This window comes from Dasypus novemcinctus, chromosome 26, assembly GCF_030445035.2.
Source record: "Dasypus novemcinctus isolate mDasNov1 chromosome 26, mDasNov1.1.hap2, whole genome shotgun sequence".
Classification (NCBI taxonomy): Eukaryota; Metazoa; Chordata; class Mammalia; order Cingulata; family Dasypodidae; genus Dasypus; species Dasypus novemcinctus.
In genome coordinates, this window is record NC_080698.1 from 57720725 (window position 1) to 57737683 (window position 16959).

General features: G+C 51.5%; 1 protein-coding gene across 3 annotated transcripts in view; it reads left to right on the forward strand.

Annotated features, from left to right (window-relative positions):
• Positions 1-16959, forward strand: part of EEFSEC (eukaryotic elongation factor, selenocysteine-tRNA specific) — a 246729-nt gene that overhangs the window by 102617 nt on the left and 127153 nt on the right. For all 3 annotated transcript variants that reach the window (XM_004473414.3, XM_058288879.1, XM_012530959.3), the window contains exons 3-4: positions 9680-9776; positions 12385-12549. In XM_004473414.3, coding sequence (XP_004473471.1) covers positions 9680-9776; positions 12385-12549 — 262 coding nt within the window. The remainder of the gene's footprint in view (positions 1-9679; positions 9777-12384; positions 12550-16959) is intronic.

Genomic DNA, 16959 nt, shown 5'->3' on the forward strand with positions numbered 1-16959 from the left:
CCGTGGGGTCCTCACGCTGCCTCCCCTTCTGCAGGGAAGCGCGGCGCAGAGGTGGGGTAGCCTAGGCGGGCTGCGCCTGGAAGTTGGTCCTGGGTGTCCTGCTGTAAAGGTTAGGAGAGCAGCAGCTCGTGGGCCGCGGGGTGGCTCCTAGCCGGGGCCTGAGTTTTCCTGCATGCTGCGCAGTGTGGGGAGGTCAGGGAAGCGTCCGGGCAGCCCTGCAAGGCCCTTTGGGCCAGCCCGGACCCCGGGCTTCCTCCCAGGAGTCAGAGTCCCTGGTGGTGTGGGAGAGAAGGACGGCGGTTCTGGGTGGGCTCCTGGAAGGCTGGGTGACGAGGGCCTGGCCACAGTGGAGCCCTCTGAGGGATGACCAGGGAGTGGCCTGGAGGCCCCTGCCGTAAGAGGAGCTGACGAAACCTGACTCGAGACGCTGCGGTCAGAGACGACCTCAGGACCCTGAAGCACTGGGGGCCCGAGGAGTACTGATCCTTGAGCAGCAATCAGGAAACCGAGGTTGGGAAGCAGCTTGCTGGCCGACGGCAGGATAGGGCCGGAGCTGGCGAGGGTCTCGGCTGGGTACGGACCTGGGGGTGGGCCGCCACAGGGAAGCCGTGGTGCAGGCGGTGGAGCTGCTGGGGAGGGGAGCGGGCTCTCAGGTGGGGAGTGGGGGACAGGGGCCCTGGAGGAGGATGGCCTGGGGGCCAGGAGAGGAGAGGGCTGCGGCCGCGGTCAGCTGGATAGACGCGCCCCGTGCCCGTGAAGGGGAGCGGGAGTGGCTCTGGGAGGTGCTTTTGCCTTCTGGAGCTCAGCTGTCCCGCACCTGCCCGCTCTCCTCTTCCTGTCCCAGGGCGTGGGTCGCCTTGGCTGGTGCCCAGCCTTCAGCCCGTGGCCCCGAAGCCTTGGTTTTCCCAGGGGGCCCTCCGCAGAGGAGTTGCGGAGTAAATGTTCGTAGTTTCAAAGTGGAGGAGACGGACGTGGTGGAGCCGGGGCTGCCGTCGGGGAGTGGAAGTGGGATTCATTATGAAGTGAACGGACAAGAAGTTCCGTGTTGTGGGGTCAGGCCCAGGCTCTTCCCCAAGAGAGGAGAGACCTGGGGGTGTGGAGAGGTAGTGGGGTAGCGTTCAGAGAGGAGCCCGGGAGCCTGGTGGAGGGGCCGTCTCCCAGCACGGCGGTGGGGGGCAGTCCACTGTCCCCTGTGACGGGTGGGGAGACCGGGCGGGGAGACCGGGCGCCGTGGGGCCTCTCGGGACTGACCCGCAGCCGGGAAGAGCTGTTTGCTCAGAGGCCACAGTGGGGAGCGGGAGGGAAGGGCGGAGGGCCTGAGGTGGACGGAGCAGGCAGCCCTCCACTGTGCAGGGCGAGAGGAGGCTGGAGCTGTGCATGAGTGTGGCGGGAGACCCGGTGTGCCGCAGGAAGGCCAGTCCTTCAGACTTGCAGTCTCTGATCAAGTTCAGAAGGACGTTTCAGGTAGGCGCTGTCGAGTCTTCAGCGTCTCCCCAACTTCTAAGCAAGGCTGAGAGCCTTCAGCAGGTAATAGTACCTAGCTAGAATTTAACAACCTTGTTTTGTTTTGTTCGTTTTATTTTTATAGCCGCAGTAGAAGATTTCTTGTCCCTTGAGATTGGACTGTGGTTGGTTAATCAAAAAAGTCCCTTCAAGCAGAGAACCATTTTTTAAAAATGGCATAGTCATAACTTAAACATAGTATTTTAACTTAAAAAACATCCATGTGTATTTATTTAATAAAATCGAAAATACGAAATTGTTTATAGGAGGAAATACAGCATTCATGGTGTGGCTTCGCTTTGTATCAGCCGCCATGCAGCGCAGCGGACGGCGTGCTTGGGTTGTCCTTGCTGCGGGAGCAGTTTGAGAGTCTGATTTTGGGCCCAGCTCCTCTTCTTGCTATTTTTTTGAGACATGGATGATTTTGCTTATCTATAATTTTACTTTTCCACTTAACTGATCAATCATTCCACATAATCTTAATGTTATCTGGTCCCTGTTCAGTAAAATAAGCTATTGTATTTTCTTCTTGATTAGAATTGATATCTTTAAAAGCCCTAGAATTTGTTCATTTGCCAGTAACAAAAATTTGCATCTTGTAAGTTCCACAGTAGCATCCCCTTAGGCAGTTACGGTTAGGCATTTTGACTTTTTTCCTATCCAGGTGTAGCCTTCTTCTCTTTTTGTGTGATTATTTCTTTTGGTAGCATCTTATAAAAGGTTAGAACAGCTTCCCTGGTGTTGCAGAATTGTTCTCCAGTTAAAATTTCCAGAGAAAACCTCAATAAATGACTTTAATTCTGTTATGTGGTTTTGAGCCGCAGACTGATCATCAGATGGTTTCCCTTTGCTCTGGTACTTGCTTCAGGGATCCCCCAACTTGGCTCCATCTGTCACTTGCAGTAAAACTTTCTGCCCAGCCCATCTTTTCTTCCAGTGCAAGCCCTCTGAAGGGAGTTCTGAGTTGTCTTTTCCTTATAGGCTACTCCCTAATGCATTGTCTACAGTTTCCTCTTTCCGTTTCTCCAAAGTGAAAGCAAGATTTGCAAAGCCTTCTCAGTGTAGAATTTGTCTTAAGTTTTTACAACCCTCTTAAGTCTTTTATGGTTTTCTTATCTCCACCTAATTTAACATTAGCTTTTAAGAGATTTGCCTTGTTCCAGTTTTTTTCCCAAAGCATCCAGTTTAGTTTTCATCAAATGCTATTTCCACACTGTTGATTCATGATACTAAGTTAAATTAAATTATGAAATTTTGTTATTACAACTGGCACTCCTAAGTTTATGGCATAACCAAGTTGCCTCTCGCTCAGCATGAAAGCCAGCAGACGGAGGCAGAGGCTCAGGAATTTTCTAGATTCCGGTGCGCAAACATCTTCTGCTAGCCCCAAGAGGGTCATTCAGCTGGTAGGTAAGACCACGTCTGCTGTACCTTTAATCTATGGCGAGTAAGACTGGCTTTCCCTGTAGATAACGATGAACAATTACAGTTTTAATTACATGTATTTACGTAAGAAGGTGAACTGCTCCAGAGAGAAAAAATGGAGACAGTAATAGCTCAGGAGGTACACAGATGGGACAAAACTTGTGAAGGGGGTATGCGAGTGGCTTTGCAAGTAGCAAACACTGAAGTGGGGGGTGGGGGCAGTAGAGAAGGATGCAGCAGAAGGGTGGCCCTGGGCTCTCCCTTCTGTGTGTGTTTTGAAGACCTGCGGTGAAATCTAACGCAGTGGTTGTCTTCCCTGGCTAGGGGATGCTGTAAAGCTGGGTACTGAGGCACTGTGGGCCGACAGGGCTCTGGAACAAGGCTGTGGGAACCAGAGCGAGCGGAGCTCTGGGGTCGTCCCTTCCGTCATAAACTTCCACGTGACCCCGCCTATGCTACTTTGAGGATTACATGGGGGTGATATATATGAAGCATCTAGCCAGGACCTAGATGTACAGTAGGTGCTCAGTTAATATTAGGTGAACAAATGAGTGATTCTGAAAATGGGAAGATGGTGGCTGTTCTTCCTCCCTTAGGATTCCCGTAAGGTCCCGTAACGTGATGTCTGTGCTCTGAGAGGGGGAGCAAACTGTAGTACCGCTGGGCACTGTCTTTAGAGCTGTTGTCAAAAGTGCCTAGAGGGCAAGGGTTTTGTTAATCTGGTCGGAGGACTTAAATGTGCTGTGTGTGGTGTGCTGGCCTTTGAAGATCATCACTTGCTACATTCCCCCGTGGACTGAGACACCCCGCCCCCTCCCTGCCGTCCTCTGACCCAGTCTGTTGGAGCATCGTCCTCGTCTCAAGGTGGAAGGTAAATGAGGACTTGGCTTTGAATCACTACCCCCCATTACTCTTTTCTCAAAAATTTTTATTATTTTTTAAAAAGATACTTAAGATTACATAAATGTTACATGAAAAAATATAGGGGATTCCCATATGCCCCGCTCCCCACATCTCCCACATCTTCCCACATTAATAACATCCTTCATTAGTGTGGTACATTCATTGCAATTGATGAACACATTTTGAGCATTGCCACTAAGCATGGATTATAGTTTACATTGTAGTTTACACCCCCACTACTCTTTAGCTGTGTGATCTGGACTATATACAAAGAGGCCCTAGAGCTCAACTCTTAAGAGTCTGGCGCTTACTGGAGGTAGCAGAGTCCGGAACTGGGTAGAGTGGTGCAGACATAGCTTCTGAAAATAGTAATTAGAAGATGGCAGTGGCTCAATGTCATATGCTTAGTAAGAAAGTACAAGTTAAAGCAAGGTATTTACTTTAAAAAAATGAAAAAGCAAATACCCAGATTTAGTACATGTGCAGTGAAAAAAGGCATCTCAGATGTCCATCATGGTAGTGCAAATGGTAGCAAATCTTTCAATGCATGCTGGTTTCTTTCTAATTGAGAGAGAATTTGCAGACCATAAATTCAGCCTTTTAAAGTCCCAAGTTCTGCACATATCACCACTGTCTAATTTGAGAGCATTTTCATCACCCCAAAAAGAAATTCTGTATCCATTAGCATTCACTCCTCATTCCTCCCTCCCTCTAGCTCCTGGAAACCACGAATCTACTTTCTGTGTCTAAGGATTTGCCTTTTCTGGACATTTCATATAAATGGAAACATACAACCTGTGGCCTTTTGTATTTGACTTCTTTCACTTACAAAATGTTTCTGGGGTTCATGTCACATATATAAACACAAAACTTCCCATTTTATCCATTTTCTTGTGTACAATTCAGTGATACTAATTATATTCCCAGTATTGTGCTGCCATCACCACCATCCATTGCCAAAATTTTTTCATACGCCAAACAGAACCTCTCTGCATCCATTAAGCAATAACTCCCCATTCTCCCCCCCTCCCAGCCCCTGGGAACCACTGATCTTCTATTTTCTGTCCCTATGAATCTTCCATTCCTTTTTATGCCTGAATAATATTCCATTGGATTTTTTAATTTTTTATTTTGTCTATGCTGCTTTGACTATTTATGCATAAGTTTTCGTGTGAAAACTTGTCTTGAGCATATATCCAGGAGTGGAATTGGTGGGTCGTATGATAACTCTTTGTTTAACTTGTTGAGGAACTGCCAAACTGTTTTTCACAATGGCTGCACCATTTTATATTCACACCAGCAATGTTTAAAGGTTCAAATTTCTTGACATCCTCTTGGATGCTTTTATATTGTCTTTTTGATTGTAGCCATCCCAGGAAGTGTGTAGTTATATTTCATTGTGGTTTTGATTTGCATTTCTCTAATGATACTGAGCATCTTTACATGGCCATGTGTATATTTTTATTGGAGAAATCCTTCTTCAACTCTTTGCTTATTATTTTTTAAACAATGCTCATTTTATTTCAGAGTCCAACACTTCTTTTTTTTTTTTCTTTTTTAGGAAGTACTGGGGATTGAACCCGGGAGCTTGAGCATGGGAAGCAGGCATTCAAACCACTGAGCTACACCTGCTCCCTTCTTTGCTTATTTTTTAATTGGATTATTGGTCTTTTTTATTAATCAGTTGTAAGAGTTATTGATACATTCTGGATACTAGACCCTTATCATATATATGATTTGCAAGTATTTTCTCCCATTTTGTAGTTGTCTTTTCACTTTCTTGATAGTGTTCTTTTGAAGGAAGAAATTTTAAATTTTGATGAATTCTAATTTAGTTACATTTTATCTTATTGCTTGTGTTTTGGTATCCTATATAAGAAACCATATCCTAATCCAGGGTCATAAAGATTTACGCCTATGCATTCTTCTGAGAGTTTTTTAGTTTTAGTCTTACCATTAGGCTTTGATCCACTTTGAGTTAATTTTTCTGTAACCATACTATTGAGACATAATTCATATATCATACAATCCATGCATTTAAAGTATACAGTTCATTGTTTTTATAGTTAATCAACCATCACCACCCCCAAAAAACCCTCGTACCCATTAATCATCCTTCCATTCCCCCCAAACTCCCCAGTCCTGGGCAACCGCTAATTTACTTGCTATCTGTATAGATTTGTCTATTATAGACATTTCATATAACCAGAATCATATAGTATGTACATTTTAAATTAATCTTTAAAAAAAATTTTTTTAGGGAAACGGACTTTGGCCCAATGGTTAGGGCGTCCGTCTACCACATGGGAGGTCCGCGGTTCAAACCCCGGGCCTCCTTGACCCATGTGGAGCTGGCCATGCGCAGTGCTGATGCGCGCAAGGAGTGCCCTGCCACACAGGGGTGTCCCCCACATAGGGGAGCCCCACACGCAAGGAGTACACCCCGTAAGGAGAGCCGCCCAGCGTGAAAAGAAAGTACAGCCTGCCCAGGAATGGCGCTGCCCACACTTCCCGTGCCGCTGACGACAACAGAAGCAGACAAAGAAACAAGACGCAGCAAATGAACACCAAGAACAGACAACCAGGGGAGGGGGGGAAGTTAAATAAATAAATAAATCTTTAAAAATAAATAAATAAATTTTGTTTAGACCATAACAGCAGATTGAACCTGGAACTTTGTACATGGGAAGCAGGTGCTCAACTGCTGCGCTGTACCTGCTCATAGTACGTGCGTTTTGAGTTAATTTTTGTATATGATATAAGGCAAGCATCCAACTTCATTCTTTTGCATGTGGATATCTAGTTGACCTAGCACCAATTATTTAAAAGACTGTTTCTTATAGGGTAGGCCTGCTTGTGATGAATTCTCTCAGTTTTTGTTAGAAGGGATGTTTTAATTTATCCTTCATTTTTGAAGGGTACTTTTTGCTGGATATTAGATTACTGGTTGCCAGTCTTTCCCTTTCAGCACTTTGAAACTGCCTTATAGCTTCCATGGTTTCTGATGAGAAATCAGCTATGAATCTTACTGAGGATCTCTGATGGCTTGCTTTTCTTGTGCTGCTTTCAAGATTTCCTCAGTCTTTAGCCTTTGATAGTTTGACATTCATATCACATATCTAGAGTTTATCCTACTTGGAGTTCATTGAGCATCTTGAATGTTTAGATGTGGGCTGTTGGTTTCATCAAAATTAGGAAGTTTATGGTCGTTATTTCTTCAAATGTTCTTTCTGTTCTGTCTCTCCCTTTTCTCCTTTGGGTCTTACATTATGCATGTGTTGTGTCCCACACCTCTCTGAGGTTGCGTTCTTTTGTCTTTATTCCTTTTTCTTTCTTTTCCTTAGGATGGATCATCTCAATTATCCATCTTCAGTTTGCTGATCTTTCTTCTTATTGTTGAAATCTACTATACAGCTCTACTCATGAGTTTTTTTAAAATGTATTTTTTATTAAAGATGTTGTAAACTTATAAAACAATCATGCACGTATGTAGAATTCCCATATAATACTCATGCATTTTTAATTTTGATTATTGTACTTTTCAACTCTAGAATTTCTATTTGGTTCTTTTTGTTTAATTTCTAGTCTACTTGGTGAGACATTACTGTCATATTTTCCTTTAGTTCCTTAGACATGATTTCCCTTTTTCTTTGAAAATACTTAAAGTATCTGATTGAAAGTATTTGTCTCTTAAGTCCAATATCTGGGCTTCTTCAGGGACAGTTTTTAAGTGGACCAGACTCTTGTTTCTTTGTAGGTTTCTTAGGTTTTTGTTGAAAGCCAAATATTCTAAATACCATAACGTGACACACCAGAAACCATCTTCTCCCCCTGTGAAGTCTGTAATCTTTGTCATGTGTGTTCACTGAAGTTGTAGTTCAGTTAGATTAGTGGCCCGCTAATGACTGGACAGAGATTTCCTTAAATGCCTGGAACCAACAAGTCCCCCAGCCTTTGCTGAGGTGCTCCTCATACACGTCTTCACCTCTCAGCCAGACGATGGTAGTGCTGCCTGAGCTTCACGTGCTGCTTGTGTAGCGCCTCAAGGTCAGCCAGAGGTGAGAGCCTCGGTTCTTCTTGAGTTCTGCATAGCCTTGTGAATGCCCAGAGCCATACGCATGTGTGGCCTTCGAGATTCCCAGGGATATTTCAGAAATTTTCTGAGCCCCCTAGGGTCGTCTCATTCCTCAGCTTTTCCTTTTTGGTTGTTTGTCCAAGCTGTTTAGGCGGCCACAATGTTAAATAATTGGCTTTGATTATGCTCAACAAATGCCTCCAAAGAAAAAGCCCTTTGTGCTGGGCAGGCTCCAACTCAGGTCACATGAAGACAGTCTTGTAAATGAGGTCTTCCTGGAAAGCACCAGAGAAGTCAGGTAGTAATAGTCTTTTGGAAACAGACCTCAAAGGGCACTCGCCCTGTCCTGCCTGCTCCAGTGGCTGCTGGGCTGCTAGTTTTCCTTGTACTTGTTGGTTATTGGCTTTCTAGATACCTACAGAGCTGGAGAGGAGGGAATGGCAATAGGGCAAGTTAAAAGTGCCACAAAACCTACTTGTTATTACCAAGAATCCAGCCTTTTTTCTTTGAATAAACGCTTTGCAGATTTCTGCAAGCCTTGCCAAGTTGCTGTCCTGAAAAAGTTGATTCTGACCATTTTGCCAGTCTTCTCGTTGCTTTTAAGAGAGAGAGGCTTTTCAGATGTCCTTTTGCTTCCTTTTTTGTTGACCTTTTAAAGTGTGTGAGTCTTAGATTTATACCCTAGGAATTTATCCCAAAGCCAAGGCAAGAGTCAGTCATGCCTGCCAACAGGTTTTTTCACAATGTTACTTACAATAGTGAAAAATGTGACATGCCCTATATGGGTAACCTTATAGGGAAAAACATGTAAATTATGACTTATCCACTCCACAGATTCTGCATCTGTCAGAAATGAAAGAGGTCTGAGGAGGAAGAAGTGTCACCTAGAGGCTGAGAGCCTTGACTCTAGAGAGTCGGTGGGCTGGGCTTGGATTTGACCCTGCGCTTTATAGCCAATGACCTTGGAGCAAATCAGTCAGCCTCTTCAATGGTCAGTTTCTCATCTGCATGGTGGTGTGAGGTTTGTGGCTCTGCTAAGTGAGTTTTATTCTATTGTCACCGTTGTTGCTTTTATTCAATAGAAAGTTCTCAATCATAAACTAGAAGAGGGTGAAAGCATACTTTTAACCAAAGGGTAAAAGCATACTTTTAACCAAACTTATAAAGAAATAATTCCTCAGCAATGCATAGAAAAAACAAGGTTGGAGTACACCACAGTGGCGAGATTATGGGATTTTTCTTTTCTTGTGTCCATTTTGTTTTTCTAACAGTGTCAGATGATTTTTTAAAAATGGAAATAACTGTGTAAATCATAGGGAAATCTGTTCTTTAGAAAGCAGGGGCTCTCTTGCTAGGATTTCGCGTTGTCCAGGCGGGAATGCTCTACACAAGACTCTGGGTTGGTGGAAGTGCAGCTCCACGAGTGTCTGCAGGTCAGGTGCTGGTCACCAGGCTCTGCGGGGCTGCGGAGTAGTTGTGGGTTCTCTTCAGTGGGGTCTTTTAGTTTTTGAGAGGACCAGGGGGCACTGCTGCCTCCTCAGGGAGGCCTCTGAAGGTGGTGGTTCAAACCCGGGAGTGTCCTTTTCAGTTTGGTTGTGCCGTGCAAGCCATTGCCCTTTGGGGCTTCCATTCCCTCATCCGCGAAGTGGGAGTGAGATTCTCGATAGGGAGCGGATGCTCGAGAGGATGTGGCCCTCCGCCACACGAGCTGCCACGTCCTCGTGCCCGTGCTGGCCACCGTTGAATTGTGATGGGACTTGTTTTCCATTCCAGGTTCCGAGGTGCACCGATTATTCCCGTGGCGGCCAAGCCTGGTGGCCCGGAGGCCCCCGACACTGAAGCTCCGCAGGGCATCCCAGAGCTTATTGAGGTACTGCCGGCTCAAGTCCAGCTTGCCGCTGGCCCAGCTCCCCAGAGACTGGCAGGAGCGGAGCACGACCGCTCTCCTTCATGTCTCCGCACCCTCTCCACCCCTGCAGAAGACCGAAACCACGGACACGGGCCCCCAGGAAGCCCGACGCCCCTGCTCCCCAGCCTCCCCGAGTGCTTTGCCTCCCTCGGATCTCTTTCCTCTTTCTCTTGTCCAGCGTCTCCCCGCAGACAAGCAGCTCCTCTCTGCCGGTCTGGGGCTCCAGGGAAGACATCCATCATCCCTTCTGAGCATGCCCGGCCCCCCCGGAAGCCCTGGCCTGGGCTGGGGGCAGTGGAGCCGAGAGGCCAAGGAGCGCCACGGACGAGGCCATGGCCCGCCCTGGGCTCGGGGGGCGTGGACAGAGGGAGGGGGCCCGGTCACCCACAGGTGCGGGAGGTCTGGGGGGGGGGTGGCCCCGCTGATGGCGGCAGGGGAAACGGGGGCCGGGCGTGCGGCGGAGCTCACCTGGTGGCCCAGGGGGCGGTGGGCAGTCTGTCGCCTCCCGAGCTGGACCCCTGGGCCCAGGCCCCCGCTCCCCCTGCTCTCTGTGGCTTTAGCCGCGTGATCTAATGTCTCTAATCACTCTCTTTTCAAGTCAACTTTATTTCAACTTCACAAAATAACAGACAAAAGGCAGCTTAACAAATGATGGAAGTGTAACTCAAAAAAATTCTGTCCAGGCACATTTATCTCATTTTATCCCAGAAACAAACAAAATTGTTTCTCCAGTACTCAGAAGATACATAAATGAGCACCAGTTGGTTCAGTGACCGCACCAAGGGCTCTCTGTGACTGAAGAAAATGAAGGGAAAAATGCTTATTCTTATTCATTTCTCATAAGACCAAATCCTGTATTCTTTAAAAAAAATTTTTTTACCTTTAGCATTGGTAACAGTGCTTTCTTGGCCTTCACTTAACCTCTCTGGCCTCAGCTTCCTCATCCACAAAGCAGGGAAAATCACAGTAGCAGGTCCCTCAAAGGGGGTCGCTGAGGACTGAGGACAGGGCTCCACCGGGCCCACCACGGTGACGGCGGCCCTTGCTGCACAGTGGGCTCTGCGCCGAGTCCTTCCCGTGTGTAACTGAACATCCACGGGAGCCCTGGGGCGCCTCGGCGGTCCTTCCCCATTTACCAAGGAAGACGCTGAGGCAGCCAGGCTGGGGAACTCGCCGAGCCGCACAGCAAGTAAGTGGTGGGGTCAGGACTTGAATCAGGCCAGCTGCTGTCCCTGAAGCCGAGCTCTTGGGCTCCAGTGGTGACCTCTGCCACAGCTCTGTGCTAGACACTGTGCCCAACTCACTCACTTCGCCACACAGACGTTCTCATCAGCTCTACTGAGCGCTGGTCTGGGAGCCTGGGGTGGGTTTTTTTAAAGCAAAATCCACAAACATTCTGCTGCAAAAGATGTGGTGTATTCCTTTAAGAAGTCTCCAGGGACGTCTCAGGCCACAGCCTGTTTGAATCTCTCATCCTTCTCCAGAAGAATCGTTATCACAGGAACCTTGGAACCTTCACTACCAAATACTTCTTTGGCAGTCCCTGGCCATACAAAATCAGAAAGTAGCAAAGGAAAGGAGCAGTGCAGCTTTCGTTTTCATCTGTTTGCTGGTGATTAGCTCGGGCACCATCCCGCACCTCGAGAGTATGGCACAGGGGAGACTGGCTTGCCGAGGTGGAAAGCGGACGGAAAGAGTCCGAAAAGGGAGACGAGGCAGGTGGCAGGCCTGAGGGGAGGGCACGCTGGCCTCTTGAAGTGTCGGCCCGCTCTGTCCCTGCTGGCCTTAGAGAAACGCCTCTGGCCTGTCCCGGCTGGGAAGAGGGCTCTGCCTGGCTCTCTGTCCCTTGACTGAACCCCGCCCCAGCCTCTGGCTGCTTGCGCCAAACCCAGGCCGCTGCCCCTGGGGGCCCTTTCCCACTCCTCCCTGCACTGCCTTTTGTTCTTTCCTCCCTTCTCTTGTCATCCTCTCAGGCATAAAGCCAGCTCCTGGGGACCCTTGGAAGCTCTCACGGCCCTAGCGGGGGAAGACAGATAAACAGATGATCACAGTGCAGTGTTAGCCGTGCTGACAGGCGGGGCTGCGGGCACGCTCGGGGCAGGAGGTGGCGCAGGGGGAGGAGGGTCTGAGCCTGCTGGGTGGACGCCTGCCGCATTCCAGGAACTTCCCGTGGCCGCGGCCTGGGGGTGAGGTGGGCAGTGGTGAGAGGCGAGGTCTGCACGATACCCAGGCTAGATGGCATCTTCCCTCCTGGAGGCCTCAGGAATGCAGGTGTGGCCACAGCTGCCTCTGACTGAGGCCTGGTGGGCAGGGCAGGGGGCTGCCCGTGAGGGAGGGGAGAGGGGCGTCTCCTCCAGCGGGCCCTTCCTGCTGAGCAGGACTTGCTGAGCATGGCCCAAGTTTGCAGTGGAACCCGGGAGCTGGCCTCTTCTCCTGCTGCCCAGGTGGGCCTCAGCTTGGCCACGCTGATGGGCCACCCTCTCCCCTCCCACCCTGCTGTGTCCTATCTGACCCCTCTCCCCTGATGGGATGTGGCCCCAGTGGGTGTGACCACTGGCCTCTTTTCCAGCTGCTGACCGCCCAGATTCCCGTCCCCGTGAGAGACCCTTCGGGCCCGTTCCTCATGGCTGTGGACCACTGCTTCTCCATCCGGGGCCAGGGCACCGTGCTGACCGGGACCATCCTCTCGGGCTCCGTCGGCCTCGGGGACAGCGTGGAGATCCCTGCCCTCAAGGTCAGCCCTGCGTCGACCTCCTCAGCGCCTCCCCTCTAGCAGCCTCTTTCAGCCGCAGCTGCCACGGTGCTCCGCGTCCCTCCTGGTCTCTGCTGCTCCCCTGCCCCGCCCGGTGCCGTGTCCCTGCCCTCGGACTCTGGAGCCCCTGCCCTCTGACCCTCATAACAGCACTCGGGTTGGGAGGCCTGGGCTGGACCGTGATGAGCCTCTCGGGCTGCGGAGGTGCGGTGAGGGGGGCGGGTGGAGACGCCCCTCTCCACAGCCCTCTGTCGCACGGAGGCCAGGTCGTGGGGGTTATTCCTGGGCCCCTTTTCCTTCACCCCTGAAACGTCACGTGGGAGCGCCATCTCCATGTTTCACTGCTGCGCGTCGTCAGTCGGGCAGCTGTCCAGATCTGTGTGCCACTCCCAGGGCCCTGGTGATGCCCGCGCCATGCCCCCGCACCCGAGAGGAGACGGCATCCGGCACTGCCCCCCGCCCCGCTGTGCCTGCGGGTGCTGGCACCTGCCAGCGGCCTTGACATCGCCCTTCTCTGCCGGCTTTATGAGCTGGGCTGGAAAACCTTCCAGCCTCACCCCCCCCCCCCTTAAGGGAAAGGGTGGGCGAGGGGCTCGAGCTCCTTAGAACTGAGTTTAGAGCCAGCGGGCGTTCTCCAGGGCCGCGGGGCTCGTGGTCTGGGCAGGCCTCCTGTCTGCAGGGCTGGGGAGTGGAGCCTCACTCTGGCCCTTGGACTTGGCTGTGCTCGCTGCCAGCTGCCAGCGGTACCGAGACATGCTCTGGCCGAGGGTGGGGGCATCCCTCCAGTGCCACTGGGAGCAGCTGCTCCTGGCTCCTGGGGGAGGCCACGTTTTCTCGCCACTCCTGCTCTGGAACGGCAGGGTCGGATAGGAAGGGGCATTTCCGGGGTGAAGGAAGGCTTGACTTCAAACCGCCCTCCCTGCTGCTGGGGGTGTGGCTGTCGGGGACTGTGGGAAGAGTCCCCTGACCACAAGGAACCCAACCCACAGCAAGGCTTCTGTGAAAGGCCGGCTGCGGCCGGGCCCCCACGCGCCCTGCTGTGGCGGTGGGCATGGGGCCACAGAGCCCTCCCCTCCGCAAGCCTCGCGCCTCCTGGGCACTGTGGCTAGCACCCGCGCCCCACTGGCCAGCGCCGTCCTTCCTTGAAGCCCAGTAGTCCTGGGAAGAGACCATTGAAATCCAATCAACTGCAGGCCAGGGATCAAAAGCACAAATCTTAACACAGCTCAAGCCCCAGAGGAAAACAACTTAGTATTTAACGAAGATGAATGTGATAATTGTGACTGCGTGCCAGTGCGTTCTTAGGGGGAAGCTGAGGTACGATGCTTTCCGGTTCTTGTGCCCCGTCCAGGTGGAGCCACCCTCAGCCGGCACCCCTCCCTCCCTGGGAGAGACCTGCTCCAGCCTGGGAGAGGTGTCGGCGGAGGGCTCTGCGGGGTGGCCTGCCAGCGGGGGTCCTGGGCCCTGGGCAGTGGAGAGGTGATTGGAGCAGGACTGGTGGCAGGCCTGGGGCTGGGGTGGCCGGGGCAGGCCTGTCCGCCTCCTTGCAGGGCTGTCCGATCCCTTCCACCGTCACTGAGGTGGGCTTGTCCGCTGGACCCTGGTGGCTGATCTGGAGCACTTGGGCTCTGGGGGGCACTTGGCTGATAGAAACGTAATTCTCTTGCTCTGTTGCATCCGTTTCCCCTCACACCCTAGCCCTCCCCTGGGATTTTATTTTTATTTTATTTTCAAACTTTATTTCAAATCTGAAAAATAAAATAACAGAAAAAAGGCAGCTCAACAAGTTATGGAAACATTACTCCAAAAAGGTTCTGTCCAGACACTTTTATCTTCTCTAATTGTAAAAGCAGACTCAGCTGTTCCTCCAGCATTCAGGAAGATGCGCAGGTGAGCACACAGGTGGCACACAGGTGGCACACAGGTGAGCACAGGCCGGCTCAGCAGCATGGCCGAGGCCTCCGTGGTAAAGAAGAACATGGAGGGGAAATGGAGTTGTGTTCATGTCTCATGAAACTGAGCCCCGTAGACTTTTCTTTTGACCTTTAGCATTGAGGTAAGTTACTATGTCAATGCTAAGATATTTTTTAATACAAAAAAATTTCTGCTCATTCTACAAAAATATATTACCGTTAACTCTAGTCTGTAAGTTACATTAGTTATCATCGTATTCTTTTTTTTTAAAGATTTATTTTTATTTATTTAATTCCCCTCCCCTCCCCCGGTTGTCTGTTTTCTGTGTCTTTTTGCTGCGTCTTGTTTCTTTGTCCGCTTCTGTTGTCGTCAGCGGCACGGGAAGTGTGGATGGCGCCATTCCTGGGCAGGCTGCTCCCTCCTTCGCGCTGGGCAGCTCTCCTTATGGGTGCACTCCTTGCGCGTGGGGCTCCCTTATGCGGGGGACACCCCTGCGTGGCACCACACTCCTTGTGCGCATCAGCACTGCGCATGGGCCAGCTCCACACGGGTCAAGGAGGCCCGGGGCTTGAACCGCGGGCCTCCCATGTGGTAGACGGACGCCCTAACCACTGGGCCAAAGTCCGTTTCCTCATCGTATTCTTAACACCTGGTAGTAGAAGAACATTCCGGAATTTCTGCCATGGGATTTTCTGACGCACAAGCCTGGGTAGCAAGGGAGTGGGACAGCAAGACCACACTCAGAGGGCGCCTCCGGCCCTTGCTGGCCTTGGCAGTCACCGCGCCTCTCCACGCGCTGGCTTTCTTGAGTGCGCTCTCGCCAGCTGGTCCCGCCGCAGGTGGTTGTGAGGGTGACCTGCTGGAGGGCGTGTGGGTGGGAGGGCACTGCGGATGAAGGGCTGCATCAGAAGGGCCATGCGCTGAGAGCCAGCCACGCTCCTGCCGTCTTCTCCCATCCGTTCCCATCCGACAGGCCAGGAAAGCCAGGCCCAGGGCACCCAGGTGCAGCGGCAGAGCCCCGACCTGACCACGCTTGCCCGGCTCCCGGGCCCATGCTCCGCTCTCCAGCCCACCCCCAGGCCCCAGAGGAGGCCCTTGGGCCAGCGGGGCTGCCCTCTCCTCCTGGGCACGAGCCACCGGCCTCCAGGGCAGCTCTGGGGGGTGCTGGCACGCCCGTCAGGCCTTCCGCAGCCCCCTGCAGGTCAGGAGCGCAGCACAGGCTGAGGTTCCGAGGGCCCCGTGCCCTCCCCTCACCCCAGCGGGCAGCCCCCGCCTCCCGGGCATGTGACGTTGCCAGGCAGGGCCCTCTCCCAGTCACAGCGATATCCCTGTCATGTTTCACTGATAGGCTTGGGCACGTCTGACCACAGGGTGGGGGCACAGCTATTGCAGATCAACAGGCGCATTCCCCTCCGGCCGGGGCTGGACTCAGTGCCTGCTGCCCGCCTCCGTCCCCAGGTGGCCGATTAGCCGAGTGAGGGAGTGGTGGCAGCCAGGGAGTGAAGGGACATACCCACAGATCCCAAGGCTACTCCAACATCCTGGGGCTCGCCGGCTTCTCCCCCAAGCTGTTTGGCTCTTTCCAGCCTCTGCCTGGGAAACCCCTCTGGAAAGAGTCTGCTCTAGGCATTTCCAGCTGCTGGCATTTCGTGTGGTGTTTGGCTGTCAGGGTCGTAACATCAGGAACCATCAAAGCCACAGACCTCAGAGAAAGGCTCGGGGTCTGCGTCTCAGCTCTGCGGCCACACGCAGATTACCCGGCCTCTTGATTCATTAACGCACGCGCTCACTAGCACATCGACCGACCCTGAGTGTGGCTCTGTCCCAGGCCTCCAGCAGCGCCGCGACAGGGCAAGCTCCTGGCTGGGTGGCTCCCGCGTCCCCGTGGACACCATTGCCTGTGTTGTCGCTGGTCAGTGTAACTCTCACGTGGCCTTTCTCGTGCGGGGTTCCAGGAGTAGGAGGTGGCAAGGTCCATTCCTGGTTGTGAGGACAGGTGTTTCTTTAGTTTTTTCAGGGCTGCTGTAGCATTTGGAATTTGATGAATTCTGAAAAGAAGTATTGGATTATGTTTGTAAACTGGTCTTTTCCTCTGGGCGTATGAGATTATTTTGGCTTCGGAGGTTTACTTGGTTACTTAAGGAAACCCCTTGTGTCAGTAGGGCATTGAGTTCCCGCTCCTTGGTCAGTGGGGACTCACAGGTAAGAGGCACGGCAGAGGACAGAGTTGAGGGTTCTTTTTTTTTTTTTTTAATTTGTTTCTCCCTTCCCTCCCATTGTCTGCTCTCTGTGTCCATTCACTGTGTGTTCTTCTGTGTCTGCTTGTATTGTCAGGCGGCACTGGGAAACTGCATCTCTTTTTTGTTGTGTCATCTTGCTGCATCAGCTCTCCATGTATGCAGGCAACTTCTGGGCAGGCTGCGCTTTTTTTCACATGGGGGGCGGCTCGCCTTGCCAGGCGCACTCCTTGCGTGTGGG